Raw genomic sequence first — 16,110 nt, 5'->3', positions numbered from 1 at the left:
TAATTTTTTTTTTTTCATCCCTGCCCTCAGAAGCTGCTGCTCTAGAAGGGTAGTGCTGCTATCCACAGGTTATGGGCCTCCCACCCCATTTAGCTAAGCTTTAGAGATGTCCAGGAGCTCCCTAAGTTCTCCCCAAGCACACATGCGCACACACATGTGGAGTGCTTTTGAGCAGTGCCTGTTCTCCAGGCACTTGTTCAACGCACACAGTGAGGCAAAAAGGGCAGCGAGGGGTCTTGGGGGAAAGCAGGCAGAAAGCAGCCCTATTGTACGTACCCAGCACGTTAACCTCTGTAAGTGCTTAGATTCGCTGAAGTGATGAGTGAACACAAACTGAGACAAAGGTGGAGTTATAAATTCAGTTGCTGCTGCTAAGATAAATTTATTTTCTTCAGCTTTCTTCACAGGAAACATCACAAAAGTGCTTTACAATTTGATACCATTACTCTAACATGGGACAAAAAGACAACAGGTGTGTGCACTGCACAATTAGAAGTTGTCATATGCAGAAGCCATGATAGGTAAACGAGGGTAAAAAAATCTACTGACAAAAAATATATATATATAGTTCAGGTTTTGAACTTAAATTATGACTATAAAGATATAATTATATAAATATACAGGCATCATTAGGTTCCTGTGTTAACTGTGGGAGGCCACACAGTGATTCTCAGAAATAGATCCTGTTGTACTCCACTTTGCTGACGCGGTTCCTGCTGTGCTGAACGGGCTCCCGGCCAACCCTTTTCCCAGCTAGACAGTATCGTTCTTTCTTTTGTACTCTACCGTAATCATTCCAAGGGCTTTATCTTCGTTACTTCAGGTCAGCTCTGGTGGTGAGGCATTCTGGTACATCGCTGAACGCAAATTCAGTTCCCTATTCGTTCATTTATTGGTGCGTCTTCTTCGCTATTCTTCACTCATCATCTCTTTATTAAAAAACAAAAACCCTAGAGGCTAGACCATGCTGATTGCTATCCAACTCAGACAGTTCTCTTTGAGCTGACAGGCTACCAGTCCTGCAACCCTATTCCTTTTCGTTGATCACGGTACAACAGTTGGGCTGTGCTACTCCTTTCATTTTGCTGTATTCGATTCGAATGAGGCTCTCACAGAGCCTTGGATGACCTAGGTTTAAATTCCTCAGCACTCACGGATATCACACTTACTTGCTAAGCATTTTACAACAGCTGTGGAGCTGCAGTTGTGGTGCTAGAGCCCTGACAGAAGGAATATAGCCTGATCAAGACTCATGAGTTCTTGCTTGCAGAACTGCTTTCTAAATAAGTGGTAATTCAAAGCACCTGGCTAGAGCTCCTTGGCATGGCAGCATAGCTGAATTAAAAAAAAAAAGGGGGGGAATATTACAGTGGAAAAAAAGGTCAAATACTTGAGAGATTTTTGCTGTGCTCTGAGTTGCAGGAAAAAGAACAGCAGAGCCAATTACATAGAAACAGTCATGCCAGCTTAAAGAGACAGTTTGCCTTCTACCTAATTGCCAGGTTAAGGACACAGTGCAGTCAGAGAACCAGCCAGTCGGGGGGTGCTGACTGGTCAGTAAATAACACACAGGGCTCTGGTCTGTGGTAGCAGCACAGCTAAGTCTTTTAAGATGTGTAGAAAGAGGTACGAAGTACTACATTCTGACAAAGGGTATTGCTACATCTGTTCTACCTCTGCTCTCAGAGGGGTTGGAAAAAAACACACACAACTTCACCTCCAATTTGTAAACTTGATAACCTCCAGCAGCCACAATCATTTTTGGCAATCCTAGTAAGCACTACAGATTGAATACCTAACCTACAATTTATTTGAAAGCAAAATCCAAGGTATAATCCTCTCAGAGACTGTTAGTAGCAGAAAGCAGCTGTTTTGTATGATAGTAGTCCAATACTGAGACAATACAGCTGGTAAGAGGTAGGCTGTACATCCTAACAGGCTTGAGTCCTCTGTTACACCACCTCTGCCGTGTTCACAAATGTAGCATTACTGGTAAACGCTGTCAGTACTTAAAGACTTAGCATTATTTACAGCTGGATGATCTTTAAAGTACATGATGAGAATGTAAAGAGATGAAACAAACCACAAAGACTAAGCCTGCCCCCCAGTGTTGCTGCACTGCCTTCATCTCAAGTATCTAATTTCAATGTCCAGTTTGATATTACAGCAGGTATGTTATATCAGGCGTGCTTGAGCCCTTTTGATCGCTGGCCAGAGCAAGTAAGACATTTGCTTCAACTCTGCCAGAAACAAAGAGTAACCCAGAAATTTAAAACAAGTCTGCGGTAGGGCTTTTTCTCTCTTGCGCTTGATTCTGGCTGCTGCATCTAGACTTTAGAACTTCATTTGAGATCTCACTTAATGAAACTCATCTCCAGTGACAGAAATAAGGAATAACTCCACTGAAACCAATTAAATTGGATCTCCCACAGCCTAGCTTATATGCACTTTAGCTGCTTGTCATTGCATTTGTTCTCTTTTTATCAGCCTGTTTTTATGGTTTGAATCATTTTGTTATTGTTGTACATATTCTGAAAGAGATACAGAATAAGTTACTTGTTTTAGTTAAAAGAAAAACATGACAACATTTTAACTAACACTTTTCTGTAGGCATATTATTTGAACTAAAGCAGACAGTTATAACTTGATGACTTCAATGCTGTAACAACTGAGCTAGAAAAAAAATGCAATACAGAAGATAGACAAGAAACAAAACAGGAAAGGTCAGAGTGAGTAAAAGTTAGTATGCCATGCTAGTTACTGGTAAGAAGAGTGAATTATATACATGAAACTGAAGACTTCAGCATATAGGGTGGCAAAATCCAATGCCCATAGAAAATTAGTAGGCTTGTCAGCACTAGGAAAGATGGTGATTGCCGGGGTAAGCTAACTCTGTAAACTCGGCAAATAGTGGCAAATGGATGTCAACAGGAAAAAAAAAAACAAGGCAATGAATACTGGAAAGGCTTTAAACCACTCATACATGCTCTGGTGGATTCTGAATTAGTTGTGATCTTTCAAGGGGACGATCTAGGCATCACCATGGACAGCTTGATGAAGACATCTGCTCAATGTGTAGTTGCAGTCAAGAAAGCGAATAAGATGTTAGGCTGTATTAAAGACAGAACAATATGGAAAAATATTACAGTATATATTTCTCTTAGAGGGTCTCAGTGAATATTTGCTGTTTCATCAGCACCTTAAAAGAAGTGACACATTAGAAAAATACAGGGAGAAATGTGATCAGAGGCTTGTAGAAGCAGCTCTTCGTTACTGGAAAGATAGTAAGAACAAGGTAGTTTATTTGTAAAGGGGGGAAAAAAGCAGATGATAAACATCTTAGAAATAATTCTCCTACCCACCATGTCACAGGACATTTCTCGAAGTCATTTTAAACCTGCTACCAGTCTGTTGATCTCATTGCTACATGAAAAATACCACTCATCATCACCATAAGTATGCCCAAAAGCCCAGTGTTCTTCTTTAACGTTCATTATTCTGCTAGTTGAACATTTCCTCTGAAGGAACTGCAATAGTTCATTGAAATTTAACAGTAATCATTTCTGACAGAGAATTGTCATGTCTGATACACATTAACAACTGTCCTAGAGATGCTGCGATGATAAAAATATCAGTTAGAGGAAATAGCTGCTGGGCCTCATCTCTCTGGCCAGTGCCCGCCAGAGCTCTGATTCGTCTGCACGCACACCGCCTTCGTGTTCTCTGCTTCCATGCGGAGGCCCACTGTAAGTGCTGAGCAATGAACCTTGAAATCACCAGCAACAGCCGGCAAGGGCATATTCATAAAAGTTATTTGTGTTCCTCCTCCTGCAGTTAACTGCTAAACCAGCACACAGTAAGCAGAGTAAGCATCTCTTCTGCATCTGTGTTCCCTCCTCTCCTCCGTTCCCAGCTCTCCCTATGCTTACGCCCCCCCAGCTCTATCTTCTGAACCTTTCTTTCCCCCCAGCTCTTCTGAACACTTATCTTAATGCTTCACAGAAACCTCTACAAGAGGTAACTATTTCCTTTTGTCTTTTCTTCCCTTCACCTTCTTCTTCCACAGCCTGCCTTACTATCAGATTTTAACAGTTTTGAGGGGAAGTTTATTCTCTCCCTCACGTTTATTTTGTATTTGCATGCTACTCAACAAGACAAACAGTAGAAAGAATGTGTGTTTACATGCGGACAGGGGAAGAAAACTACTTTACTACTACACAATACCACTCAGTATCTTGACAACTATATGCTTTGATGAGTGAACTTCTCGTTCACATCACTTGAACAAACTTAAAAACAGCCACGTTATAAGAGATGACCGTGAGCAGAAGTTTACTCATCACGGGGTTTGCAAAATACAACAATATTAATTTAGACATATTCCATGTATGAACAAAAAACATTATGCTAATACACTATTTAGTTAACCAAAGAGAGGAAACAGAGGGCTAAGCCTGAACTTTGCCCTTGCCCATACAAATTAAACATCTAATTACTAATACTTGACTAGAGCATATATTACATTCTGTAGAAATAAGTTCTTCCCACAGTAGCATTAGGGTACCATATCAAAAGCTAATGTAAAGATATTTTTATACAGATTAGTCCTTCTGTATCACTTTCCACCAGCCCCAGAACTTGCTCAAAGAGCAACTCTAGCCTCACGACACCTCTGAGGTATTTTTTTTTGGTACACCTCGGGAAACTGAGGCAAAGTGAAACTAAATTACTCAGTTAGCAGTAGCTCAGGAGAAAAGCAACAGTGAATCCCACTCTTGGTCTTACACTATTGCTACAGAATGTGCTTGCTTCTTCTCACTGCATACAGTCATACGGTGATAACACTTTTCATTCTAGTTTTTCAGATGCACTTTTTCTGACGTTCCATTAACACTGTGGTGCTTTTTTAATATTAAAGCTTAATTAACCTTGCTGTATGAACATGTATTCTAAGCAACTGTAGATAAACCCATGATATACATACCATTAGAAGATGCTTCATGAAAAAGGTAACGTCTTCATAGCAATTTAAATCAGTGTCTCAGGTTTTTACCATCCAAGAATAGAAAAAGTTTTCTTCAATATGAAAGAACTTATTTCCTAATAAGACTGTTGAATTATCTCGGAAGTTGTGCTTTCTTGGTTCTCCTTCTAGACAACTGGTTGGACAGCTTTGTGTCAAGGGCGACCACCTCCCCCCCTCCAGGCACACTTCAAAAAAGTGAAAAAAGAGGATACTTTCCCCAACTACTTTACTTCAAATGCTTTTGCTGATCTGAAGTTGGATGGATCTGTCATGTCTGAAAGTAGTCCTGACCTCTGCAGCACGTTTCCTCTTACTATCTCACCCTATACATTAAATACTGCTGCTTAGCAAAAACCCTTCCTTCTCATTTCTCCCCACCCCCCATGTTTTATTTGATTGATTTCCACTTTTTTTTTTTTAAAGGAAAGATTTGTTTTATTTCGCTTCCAACAGAACACGGTGAAACTACACCTGGTACTTCAGCAGCCAAGCTAGATACATGAAGTTATAACTTAACCAAAACAGCTTTAGCAGAAAACAAACTGAGGAGTCTGTCTTTTCTTTTCCCATCTGCTACAGCTCTTAAGTTCTTAGCTTGTCTGTATCCAGATGAACTTTTAGTTTTTCCTGAACAATTTTTTTTTGTCAAACATGTCAGATATCCTGCCCTCTTTTACTTCTTTCTGCATCTGAAAGCCACATGCAGGCTCAAAACTGCTCAAGCAGGGTTAATTTAATATATATACATATAATTATTGCAAAAGCCCAGAGAAGCAAACTCCAAGATGTGCAGCCTTATCAAATTTTGAATGGTTTCCTTGACTTAAATGGCAAACATAGCTCAGCAGTGTTGTGGTGAAAGGTTTCAAAAGCCAACAGATGCAGTCAAACACCAAAAAAAACCCACCCTCGTTCCTATGATGTCAGATTTCTAACACAATTTGTACCTTTAGTAACTCATCTACTCCTAAGTAGAAGAGAGTTACCTTGGTCATGACTGGTAAAGCTAGCTACAAAGAAAACCGAAGAAGCAGGAGAGGGTCGCTTCTGCTTGTCAATCCCTTCATTTGCTGCTAAGATGAAGCATAGCACAATTACACCAGTGAGGGGGGTAGGTAGGGGCAACAACAAAAGTTTCTCCCCTGCATTTCTCATTAGCTCAAGTAAATACACATGCCAGATTCCTACAGCAGGTGCTGGGAAGTCCAACTGTTTCAAAATTGCTTAGTTTGAGGTTTTAAACATAAAGTACTGCATCACCAAGAACCACAAATGCAAACTGTTCCTTTCCCAGCCAGTACTGGACACTTAATGTTCTAGCAAGTTGCTAATTTGATGGCCTTGGTAAGTTACAAAGTCTGTGGTTTTATTTTAAGCCAGAAAAAGTACTACCGAACCCTTGAAGTGGAAATTAATAACCCACCATAAAAGTATGTTACAGGTTACAGAGTTCCTGAGGCAGCACACAGGTACGTTCCACTGACTGGTATTGAGAACCTCACATCTACAACTGACAATCCTTCATTTATAGTACGAGCCTTCAACAAGCACTTTGGAGGAATGGAACCGGCATTTTTAGCATGCCTCAAATGAATGTAACAAACCAGAAAGTTGGACTCCTGAGTCCCAAAAACATACTGAGCTTCCAAAGAATACCGATTTTCAACACTTCAGGCATGCAGAACAGTTAATTGTTACATGGAAGACACTGACAACGGGCGTTTTGATAGCTGCTGACAGTGATTTTTAACACAAGAAATGCTTCAAAATAGCCTAACATTCCTTACTGTGGAAATCTGTTGCATATTTTTTTTTTTCCTTCATGCCCTCCAGAAAGAAACTGGAATGATATGCTTAAGCAAAGACCCCCAAAATAACCCCTCTAGTTATCAGTAGCAGATGGACTTCTCAGAGACTGCTGTACAGCAGCAACCAGACTTTGCCATTCTTCAGTGCAGCAGAGCTACCACAAGTGAAAAAGCAAATCAAAACTTCATTCACGTTCAATTCAGTCTCAAAACAGTCCTACGGTGGCAGTAAGACACCGACAGGTAGCAAACTCGACTTCTATGTATAGAAACCTATTAACACGCACTGCTGTACGCTGTTAGCCATAGTCCACCTGACCATAGTAACACTATTACCCACTCCACGGCCTGTCCCTTAAGAGATCCAAATACACTGCATTTGCTCAGCTGTCGCAGGCTCAGAAGCTAGTACTAAAGGCAAAGATTCATTAGACTCCAGGATCCATGTATATTTTTTCATTTTATTTGATTTTAAGCTGTTACAGGATTTTCTTGAACTGCCAGAAGTCATGCCCCAAAACCTCAAAGACAGTAAAATGGACAGTCTCATCTACCCGTCATACAGTAGACTAGAACTTGATTCACATGTACTGGTGATTTCGATTGCTTTAGAGCATCGAGAAAAGGTTTCACATTTCTACCACATCAAGTGACATGTCCATTTACCATGAATTCCGCAGAAACCTTTAGCGACACATCAACAGTTTCGCTGGCAACAATCTATTTTCAAGGAAGATACATGGCTAAGAGCTCAAGGTATCGGTACCAGCCTTTCAGTGGGGTTTTGGTTCCAAACGAAGTCTCCAACTAGAAATAGTCTTTTGAGCCCTCTGTTTAATAGCAGCTTCTAGCAAAAGTTTTAAAGACTTAACTCCACAAGGGCAAGGCCAGTTTTAGTTTGTGCACAGAAGAACCATGTGAAACCCCACCCCACCAAAGTCAACAGTAAAATTCCCCTTGGCCTCAGAGAAGTAGATTTAAAGCAAGTCAACAGTTAATCAAAAGGAACCAACTATGCAATTCCAGCACTATCCTCATCTGCAAATGCACAGTACTCTCACACAAATAAGCGAGTTTTATTTTGTTCCCTTGTTTCTCTTGCCATTGGCAACTCATAGATGTTGGGTCTTTTTTTTTTTTGGCATTTACTCAGTAATCTCAACACTGGACCATGCCACTAATTGTACTTCATTCTCCTTCTGGCATAAGAAAAGAAAAACAGTTACAGCAGGACACTTCGAGCACTTGTCAGGTTTTGTTCACTGAATCGAAGTTACAGGCAATGTCCTATACTCTTAGTGTATCAGTGCCATTTTGCCTACTTCCATTAAATTAACTCAGAAATGACAACTACATAGAGAAGTCACTGCCTTCCATTATTATGCAACTTCCTGACTTGAATAAACACCATTTACGAGTTTCACTTGGAGGATTTCTGCCTCAAAAAGCCTGCAGGCTTCACCAAAGTAGCCAAACAAATAAGGCTTACCAAGCTTTAGTTATCCCTCTGTATACAAAGTTATTTTGGTTATCAAGCAACCATTGCCCTTCAACAGACAAATACTCATTCCTAATGGAGAAGATTTTTTTTTTTTTAAATCTGGTATTACTACTGCCATGTATCTGATATTTTTAAGACAACAAATTCTGATGACTGTATTTGGAGTCTGGATACTTCGGTGTCAAATCAAAACTCTAAGTTCTAGTGCCTTAGGGTCAAAAAGACAAACTTCATGACAAAAAACAGCCCTATTTCACTATGATATTGTTATTTAAATATACTGCAATTTGATAACAGAAACAAGGAAGGCATTTTTTTTTTTTGTGGAAAATAGAAAAAATGCTTAAACAGGTAACTGTGAAAATGTCTAATGCAAACAGGCTGTTCAAATCCATCATTCCTCAAATCTGAATGAGTTTTTAATTTGTTTTGCAATTACTTCAGTACAGCTATCTAAAAAGGTAAACAAACTACAGCTCTGCGTTATACTTGGATAGTATGAGTGGTATGGTATGCTCCAGAAGTCTCTAGTAGGCTATGGCTACACGTGACAGGATTCCTCAGAAGGGGAACAGAATAGGTTTTTCATTAAGGTCACTTAAATCTTTGTTATAACAAATTGGAACCAAATGGCTGACTTCTGCAGGATTTCTGACAGGAATCCAGTAGAGCTGGTTTCAAGTTTCAGATGGCCACTAAAACAGCTGTAACCTTCTCTTCCAGAAGTTGTGATCCACATGGTGTCCACAATGAGTGCAGCAAGTCTGAGGTAGTCAACCTTTACGAAGGCTCAGTATCTGAACATAAAAAGATTTTGAAATGACCACTGGCTGTAGGTATCTTTCTGAGCATTAAAGAACTGATGACTCTTGTTCAATCATTTACATTAATTTGCCCCATATCCAATGGAGAAGTTGTAACATATTATGCTTCCATAGTGCAGGAGAACCAATCAGTTACGCCAAAGTAGTCTGCACTTGCTGCAGCAGATCCAGCAGAAATAAGGTGGCATGTTCATCATAGCTGTTAGCTGTAGTTTAGTTACCTTAGTAGAAGGGTTACCAAAAAAGCATTCCTTAATTGCAATGTGTATGCAGCTCTACTGATCCCCAAGCACAGCATACTGGTTGTCTAGCTGAAGTTTAAGTGCCTGGTTTTTTGAGACCTCATCCCTACCTCTAGTTTTGTGTTTTACTACTTCAAAGCTCTTCTCCATTTCTTTATCCCTACGGGAAAATAAATGTAATCAGTAAATATCTTATCTCTAGCTTGTGATTTGTGAATTTCTATTAGATTTCCACCCCATCCCAACAAAAAACATTACACTATGAACATAAAACACCAAGGCCTAGAGTTTTAACAGAATAACCAAACATTCCCAAGCAAATCTTGTAAAGCCTGTTCTCTAGAATCAAGCTCATCTTCCAGTACAATTCAGATTACATTTTAAATCTCAATACTGACATTCTCAAAAGTAAATTTAAAGTGCATTTATGAAGCATACGTTTTAGAAAACAGATGTTCGTTCACTTTCTGGAACACACAAGTTTTCACCATAGCCCAATTTGTACCCTTACAGCCCTAACGCAATGACAGCATGTCTCACTTGCCAAGTAGACAAAGCCACACCAAAAATAGATGGAAACAAAGCTTCAGTGAGGCTGTATTATTCAATATCACATTGAAAAATCAAAAAACATCAAGTGAAATAGGTATTGAGCTAGTTTTCTCATTTATAGGGAATTTATGGGAAGATCAGGACTCAAAAGCAGGGTGAGACTCAAGTCTTCAGCACCAAAAATGCTTCAGCAAAGTTGGGAGGCTCATTTTAAACCACAGCTCAGACAGCATGTTTACAAATTTGCATTTGTATTAAACCCCATTCCTCTGTTTAAGTTGCCTTCACATCTCTGATGAGAAGGAACTGTGTTCAAGACATCCTACTCATTTCCACTGGCAGGTAACAACAAAGAGTGTCACCATAGCTAGTATGTAGCAGAACCAGATGCTGTCAAGAACAGAAACTCTACTTGGAGAAATCCCTCAGCAAGCCCATTAGGTAACTGGCAGTCTTGTTTGGCTATGTCCCGTAAAAGTTATTTCACGGGAAGCCCTTCCTATAGTTGGAAATTACAGTTAAGACCTTTCCCATCTCTTTGCCAAACAGAGACTAAATTCTTGGTTCTATCTTTCCTCTGTGGAAAGATTTGGGCTTAATCCCTGGAACAAAATAAGAACTTAAGAGATGGCAGTTACAGTAAGTCTCCTAGGGAACTAATGTCATGTACTTACTTTCGACTGTCTACAAGCTTGGCAGTGGACTGCAGCGATGGGAATTGCGTATCGCTATAGATTTCAGGTGGTCCTTGCTGTGCTCTCCGTGGCCTGCCGCCCTCCCTGGCACCAGGCGGCCTGTATACACCACCAGTTTGAACTGGTTCGGGGGGTTCTGTAACTGGTTGTAAGAACAACATTTAGGCAACCGAGTTAAGTTGGCATTCATCCCTAAAACCACCAATTGACAAAAAGAGTGAAAAACTTACAAGTACGTTTTTGCATGTCTTAAAGCTCTAATATTTTAGACAAGGCAGGAAACGAGGTGTCACCAATTTAACCCATCCTTCGTAGCCTAAATAAAATGTGGCTCTAGTGTATTGCCTCACAAAGCTCAGGGTACCAAAACCACTGAGGGCTTCATTTATCTTTTTTTTTTTGCAATCTATTAGCAGCTTGTATTTAAAACTTGAGTTCTAAAAATATAATTATGTATTTGCCAAGTCTCATTCACAGCACTTCTGCGTATGCTGAAGAGAATATTCAAGTAGTTCATATTTAGAGTAACGATCTACAATGAACTAACACAGTAACTTTACTACCTTGCCTGTACAAACAAAAAACCACAGCAGCCCACTTTTTAATGTATTTCCCAGTGGAAGAGAATAGTCTGAACTCAGAATCATGGCTAAGTAGTTTCTCTCCATAGAGACTATGAATTGTATTTAGTCAAAACTCAAGTCATCTCCCAGTAAGAGGATTCATTTTGCAATGTCATGTTCTGCATACCCTAGAATTGATTTGAAAAAAACAACCCAGTGTGCTACTAATCACTGAGCCTTACTCAGGGACTGACATATTAAACGTCAGATATTGGCTGAACACACACTTATTGTCAAAGCAATATTTTTAGATCAACAGAAACACTTCCAACTGATTTTTTGCGAATTGCAAAGTTTAAATTTAAAAATGGGATGCTTTCCACCCCCGCCAACTCCCCGCTTTGAAACCCGAAATTAAAAAACCTCCATGCATGTTTATTGTGCTTAAATGACAGCATTATCAATTAAGCTCCTCAGAACCCTTCACACGAATAGGAACTGCTCCTTGCACTCAACCTTCTGAGCAGCTTAATTTTGATCAGAAAAATCAACAACTCTGAGGTAAATTTACCAATTGTTTCAACAACAGGTGCCGGTGCGGGAGCTGACTTGTTCCAAGGCCCAGATGATCTATCTACACCACCACTGGTTTCCTCCCAGTTGTCACCAGGTTCTTCTCTTTTTTCACTTTCATCCTCTTCTTTTTCACTATGAGAGAATTTATTTTTTTTTACATATAGAGGTTTAAGACTCGACACAGATTACACAATCACCATAGACAAGACTTTCTGGCTACTGTATCAAAGATTTAACCAGACTATGTTAGTCCTGTGAGGGCTGTACTAGTACTTCTGCCAGAACAGTTTTCAGTACAGTGCTATATGACTTGACAACTGATAAGGGGGGAAAAAAAAAAAAAGTAAAATTTAAAGAAAAAAGTTCAAAACGTACTAAGTGATCAAATACAGTGACTTATTATTTTGAGCTTAAAGACTTTTTCCTAGTGTGACAGATATGCATTTAGAAGTGCACCGAGATGACAACAGAAAGCAAGGAAGAGCTACAAGTCCAGCTTCTGTGAAATACTGGTCAGGTGGAGGGAACTGTGGAAAAGCAGTGGCAGAATACCAATGCTGAGGTCCTTTTCCTTATAACCACAAGCACCTAGAAAACACTCTTATATTACCCAAATACATGTAAAATCTCAGTTTTGTTTTTTTTTTAAAGTGGCCAACCCAAACAACAGAGACTAAAATATTCTATTTTTTTTTTAATAAATCGCATGCAAAAACCTATGTATTCTATTCAGACTATTTTGTTTTGCATAGAAATAGCCAGAGACTCAAAATAACGTGCTAGACCAAACTACTACAAAAAGCTGCATGGTATAATGGGACATACATGAAGGGTGAGGCTGTTTAAAAAAAAAAAACAAGACACTGATCAGAGCAGCAAAGCATGAATATAGAACTTTATAACACACCAAATCCTACTAATCAAGAGGAGAGAAGCTTTCTGTAAAAGCAGTGATCAGAGAACAGTTAAAAATACCTAACATTTCTGAAAATTAAATGGCCTTTCAGTGTTTGGCCACATTCAGTAAAAAACATAAATGGGACCAAGGGCCCAAATGCTTCTGTCTTATCTGAAACTACAGTCAAAAGCAGATGCCTACAAACCAGCAAGAACAGAGTAAGTATATACGACATTCTCCCCCCTCAGAGTACTCTGTGTCTTGTTTTCAGCTTAAAGATCTCCTTAGCTCGACAACTAAGAACCTCTGGTGGGTTTTTCCTCCATTTGCTTGTCCAACCTCCCCCTGAATCCACAAACTGAGCAGTTAGAAAATCCTGTGACCAAGTTCCATGTGCCTGAAAATATGCCACGGCATCAAAAGTATTCAGAACACTGCCTTTGTCCAGAAAGCCACAGTACTCGCTTTTCAGTCCAACAGCGCCAGCAGCCAGGGAAGCAGCCCCACTTGTTACTTGTCCCTGCTGTGACACTCCGATGGCATGGAGAGCTGGTGGACCAGAAACATGTAAGTGGCCTAAGAGGACAGCTGTCTCCAAAGAGGAAAAAACCTCAAGAACTACATAGATCAGCGCATGCCTGAGGCCTGCTCAAACAGTGAGGATAACATCTATTGTACTGGTTACAGGTAAAATGATCTTAAAATTGCAGAGTTTATCAATACCTGGACAATGAGGATTACGTGACATTTTTGGCCTGAAACTAAGGTCATTAATACTTTTTTCCAGCTTGAAGAAGCCTTTTTTTAACCAGTATAGACTTAAGTAGACTTATTTTAGACCAGACTACAGAAAAAAATCTAATGAAAAAGCAAGCAAAGAATCTTGGATGACGTTCACAAATGCAGTCCTGTGGGGTCTTGTCACAGAACACTGGTTTTACCAACTATGTTCTGGAAAAAAAATGCAAATGTTCAGGAATTCACCACAGAGGGAGTCAGATATCCTTACATCAGTCGAGTGATTCAAGGGGAATTACTATCCTGCATTTCTCTCAGAGAAATTCCTATTTTGCAGTCTTTAAAAAAGGGAATTTTAAGCATTTGTTAAGAAAAATTGTGAACCCCAACCAAAATACAGACCCAAAACAAAGTGATAGATAACCTAAGCTACCCCACAGCAATCGGTTCTACACTAGCAGAAATATATCAGATCTCTGCTTAATTGGACTCCATAGAGAAAAAACGTTTTTAGAAATATGAAATGACTACCCTGGAGGGAAGAAAAGGGGAGAAAAAAGTACCTTATTTGCATGGACTGAACTCTAAGACCACTATAATCAATTTCTTCCTTTTGCTCAAACTCCTTCCAGTCATCCTCTTCCTGTAAGAAGAGAAAAATATAAGTTATCATCTTTATACCAAAAGATGAAGAGGAGAACATAACCAAGATAAGACAAAGAAAACTAATGGTGAAGGTGCAGCTCCATGGCCAATCAATCCATGCGCACCACTGCCAACAGGGAAAGAGATCCCACTCCCTCCTCCCTTAACTTACTGTATGCCATCTACGACGCACTTGTGAGATGATTCTAACTCACTAGAACAGCTACAAAACGCCTCAGCAAAAAAAAGGCATTCAAGTGAAAGAAAACCAAATCAGCACAGTAAAAAAGCCAGAGGAAAGCCAAGGCACAGCACAAAGTAGGGAACGGGACCGTGCAGTCGAGAGCAGCGAAATGCAAGGGCAAGACCTCTCCCTTTTACCGTGCTTTTATAACAGCCTGAATGCACATGAAGCTTTAGGTTTAATTTTCCATCACCTATTTCTTAGGAGCCAAACAATAAAAAATACTTGGAATAGCCTGCAGTAGATTTGTGACGAAGATTAATATTGATATGTTCATGTTTCCATGTTCACAATCACATTTACAGCCTCTTTATTTTAAATAGTGTTTTTCGGAAAAAATATTAGTACAAAAGCGAGCTTCAGAACTACAGCAATTTTACTATACAAAGATAGCAGAATACTAGTCTTTGGAGAGAACTTGCTTGAGGTTTCAAAACGGGAGTTTGGTAGTGCGTTTGGGGAAAGAGACCCACCTAAGTGAGCCAATTTTGTCCTGCTCGATCAGCAGATTGTGGTGCAATTAAGGTAGGCCAGAAGCGGACCAGAACAGATAAGCAGTCCTCCCATGTTCCCCGTCACAGGCTTAACACACTGCCTAATTAGAAGGTTACGCGCTTCCTATGCTGTATTACATGAAGTACGAAGGCCTTGCAAGCAAGGTCTGCCAATGGCTTAGCCTCCTTCCTGCTGAGCAGCTGGGAGCACAGCTTGTTAGAACACCGGCCTAGGCCCTTCTACGTTATCAACCTTTAGCAGAGGAACTGTGACCTGCTTTAAAGCAACAGCTGACGTAGGAAGGGCCCTCTCGTTACTGAGCTGCCTGCTGAGGATTCAGTCTTTTTTAAGAGCGTGACTCCACAGCTCCGAGCCGGTTTAGATCCCCTCCATCCCCATCTCCATGGAAACACTGCCGTTTCCAAATTAACGCACCTCTCCCATTTAACGACCTTTACTTCTGAAATAAGAGGCCCTGCCAGAAACCCGCCGTTATTTCGCCCAACGAGCAGCAGCGGAGCGCTTTCCCCTGACCTCGGCCCGCTGCGGGCGCCACGCACCGCGAGCCCCAAAGCTTCTTCCGACTCGCTTGAAGCCGCACGCCAGCTGCCAGGCGCTCCCTACCAGGGCTCGGTTATCTTGCGGCCTCACCGCAACACGGCCCAAATAAAATGAATAAAATAAAATAAGGGGGGTTGGCAGAGAGCCTCCCCGCCGTGTACCCCCGGGTGGCTCCGCAGGGCCGGGGCCGGTGCCGGCCGGGCTCCCCCCCCAGCCGCCCGCATGGCCGGGGCGGCGCCGCTCCCGGGGCTGCCCCCTGCCGGCAGGAAGGCGCCGGCGCCCCGGGGCCGCGGCCGGAGGGAGCCGCGACCCTTCCCCCGGTACCTTGCTCTTGGCCGAGCCGCCGGCGGCGCCGGAGGAGGCGGCGTTGGAGCTGCCGCCGCCACCGTCAGCCGGGCGGGGACCTTGGGCCGCCGCGGCCGCCCCGGCGGCGTTGTGCGAGGCGGCGGCGCTGGAGGACGAGGCGGCGGCGGCGGCCCGGCTGCTGCGCTCCTTCCGCTTCTTCTTGTCCCGCTTGGCGAAGAAGTCGTCCAGGCTCCGCTCCTCCGTCTCCGCCATGGCGGCGGCGGGGCCGCTCCCAACGGCTGCGAACGGGCGGCGGCGGCGCGGCCCTGACTGACTGAGGGCCCCGGAGCCCCCTAACGGCTGCCAACGGCCGCTAACGGCTGCCCGGCGCGAGGAGGCCGCCGCCGCGCCCCACGCCGCCGCCGCCGCTTGACACGGCCCGAAAGGGAACGGAGGG

At 41.8% G+C, this 16,110-nt stretch overlaps 1 protein-coding gene across 5 annotated transcripts; it reads right to left on the bottom strand.

The window, feature by feature from the left end:
- Window positions 1–357: 357 nt before the first annotated feature.
- On the bottom strand, window positions 358–16,085 carry CDV3 (CDV3 homolog). Of its 5 annotated transcripts, XM_048053007.2 has the most exons (6): window positions 15,693–16,085; window positions 13,987–14,066; window positions 11,783–11,919; window positions 10,628–10,790; window positions 9,512–9,561; window positions 7,276–9,132 (listed from the first exon to the last, which is right to left on the bottom strand). In XM_048053007.2, exons 1-6 carry the CDS (start codon window positions 15,924–15,926, stop codon window positions 9,116–9,118), a joined length of 681 nt encoding a protein of 226 aa, XP_047908964.2. In that variant the 5' UTR covers window positions 15,927–16,085; the 3' UTR covers window positions 7,276–9,115. The 5 variants fall into 5 exon arrangements, with proteins under 5 accessions (XP_047908965.2, XP_047908964.2, XP_047908963.2 ...); XM_048053008.2 differs by lacking the exons at window positions 7,276–9,132; window positions 9,512–9,561 and adding an exon at window positions 358–3,110; XM_048053006.2 differs by having other exon boundaries at window positions 7,276–9,561.
- Between the last annotated feature and the right edge of the window lie 25 nt (window positions 16,086–16,110).

Source organism: Anser cygnoides, chromosome 2 (genome assembly GCF_040182565.1).
Source record: "Anser cygnoides isolate HZ-2024a breed goose chromosome 2, Taihu_goose_T2T_genome, whole genome shotgun sequence".
Classification (NCBI taxonomy): domain Eukaryota; kingdom Metazoa; phylum Chordata; class Aves; order Anseriformes; family Anatidae; genus Anser; species Anser cygnoides.
This window is presented reverse-complemented; position numbering and strand designations above follow the sequence as displayed.

Coding starts and splice junctions, on each gene's coding strand:
- CDV3 (XM_048053006.2), bottom strand. CDS start 15,926: ATGGCGGAGACGGAGGAGCGGAGCCTGGACGACTTCTTCGCCAAGCGG. Junction 14,067..15,692: donor GCGGCTCGGCCAAGAGCAAG/GTACCGGGGGAA, acceptor CTCTTCTTACAG/GAAGAGGATGACTGGAAGGA. Junction 10,791..11,782: donor ACCTGTTGTTGAAACAATTG/GTAAATTTACCT, acceptor TCTTACAACCAG/TTACAGAACCCCCCGAACCA.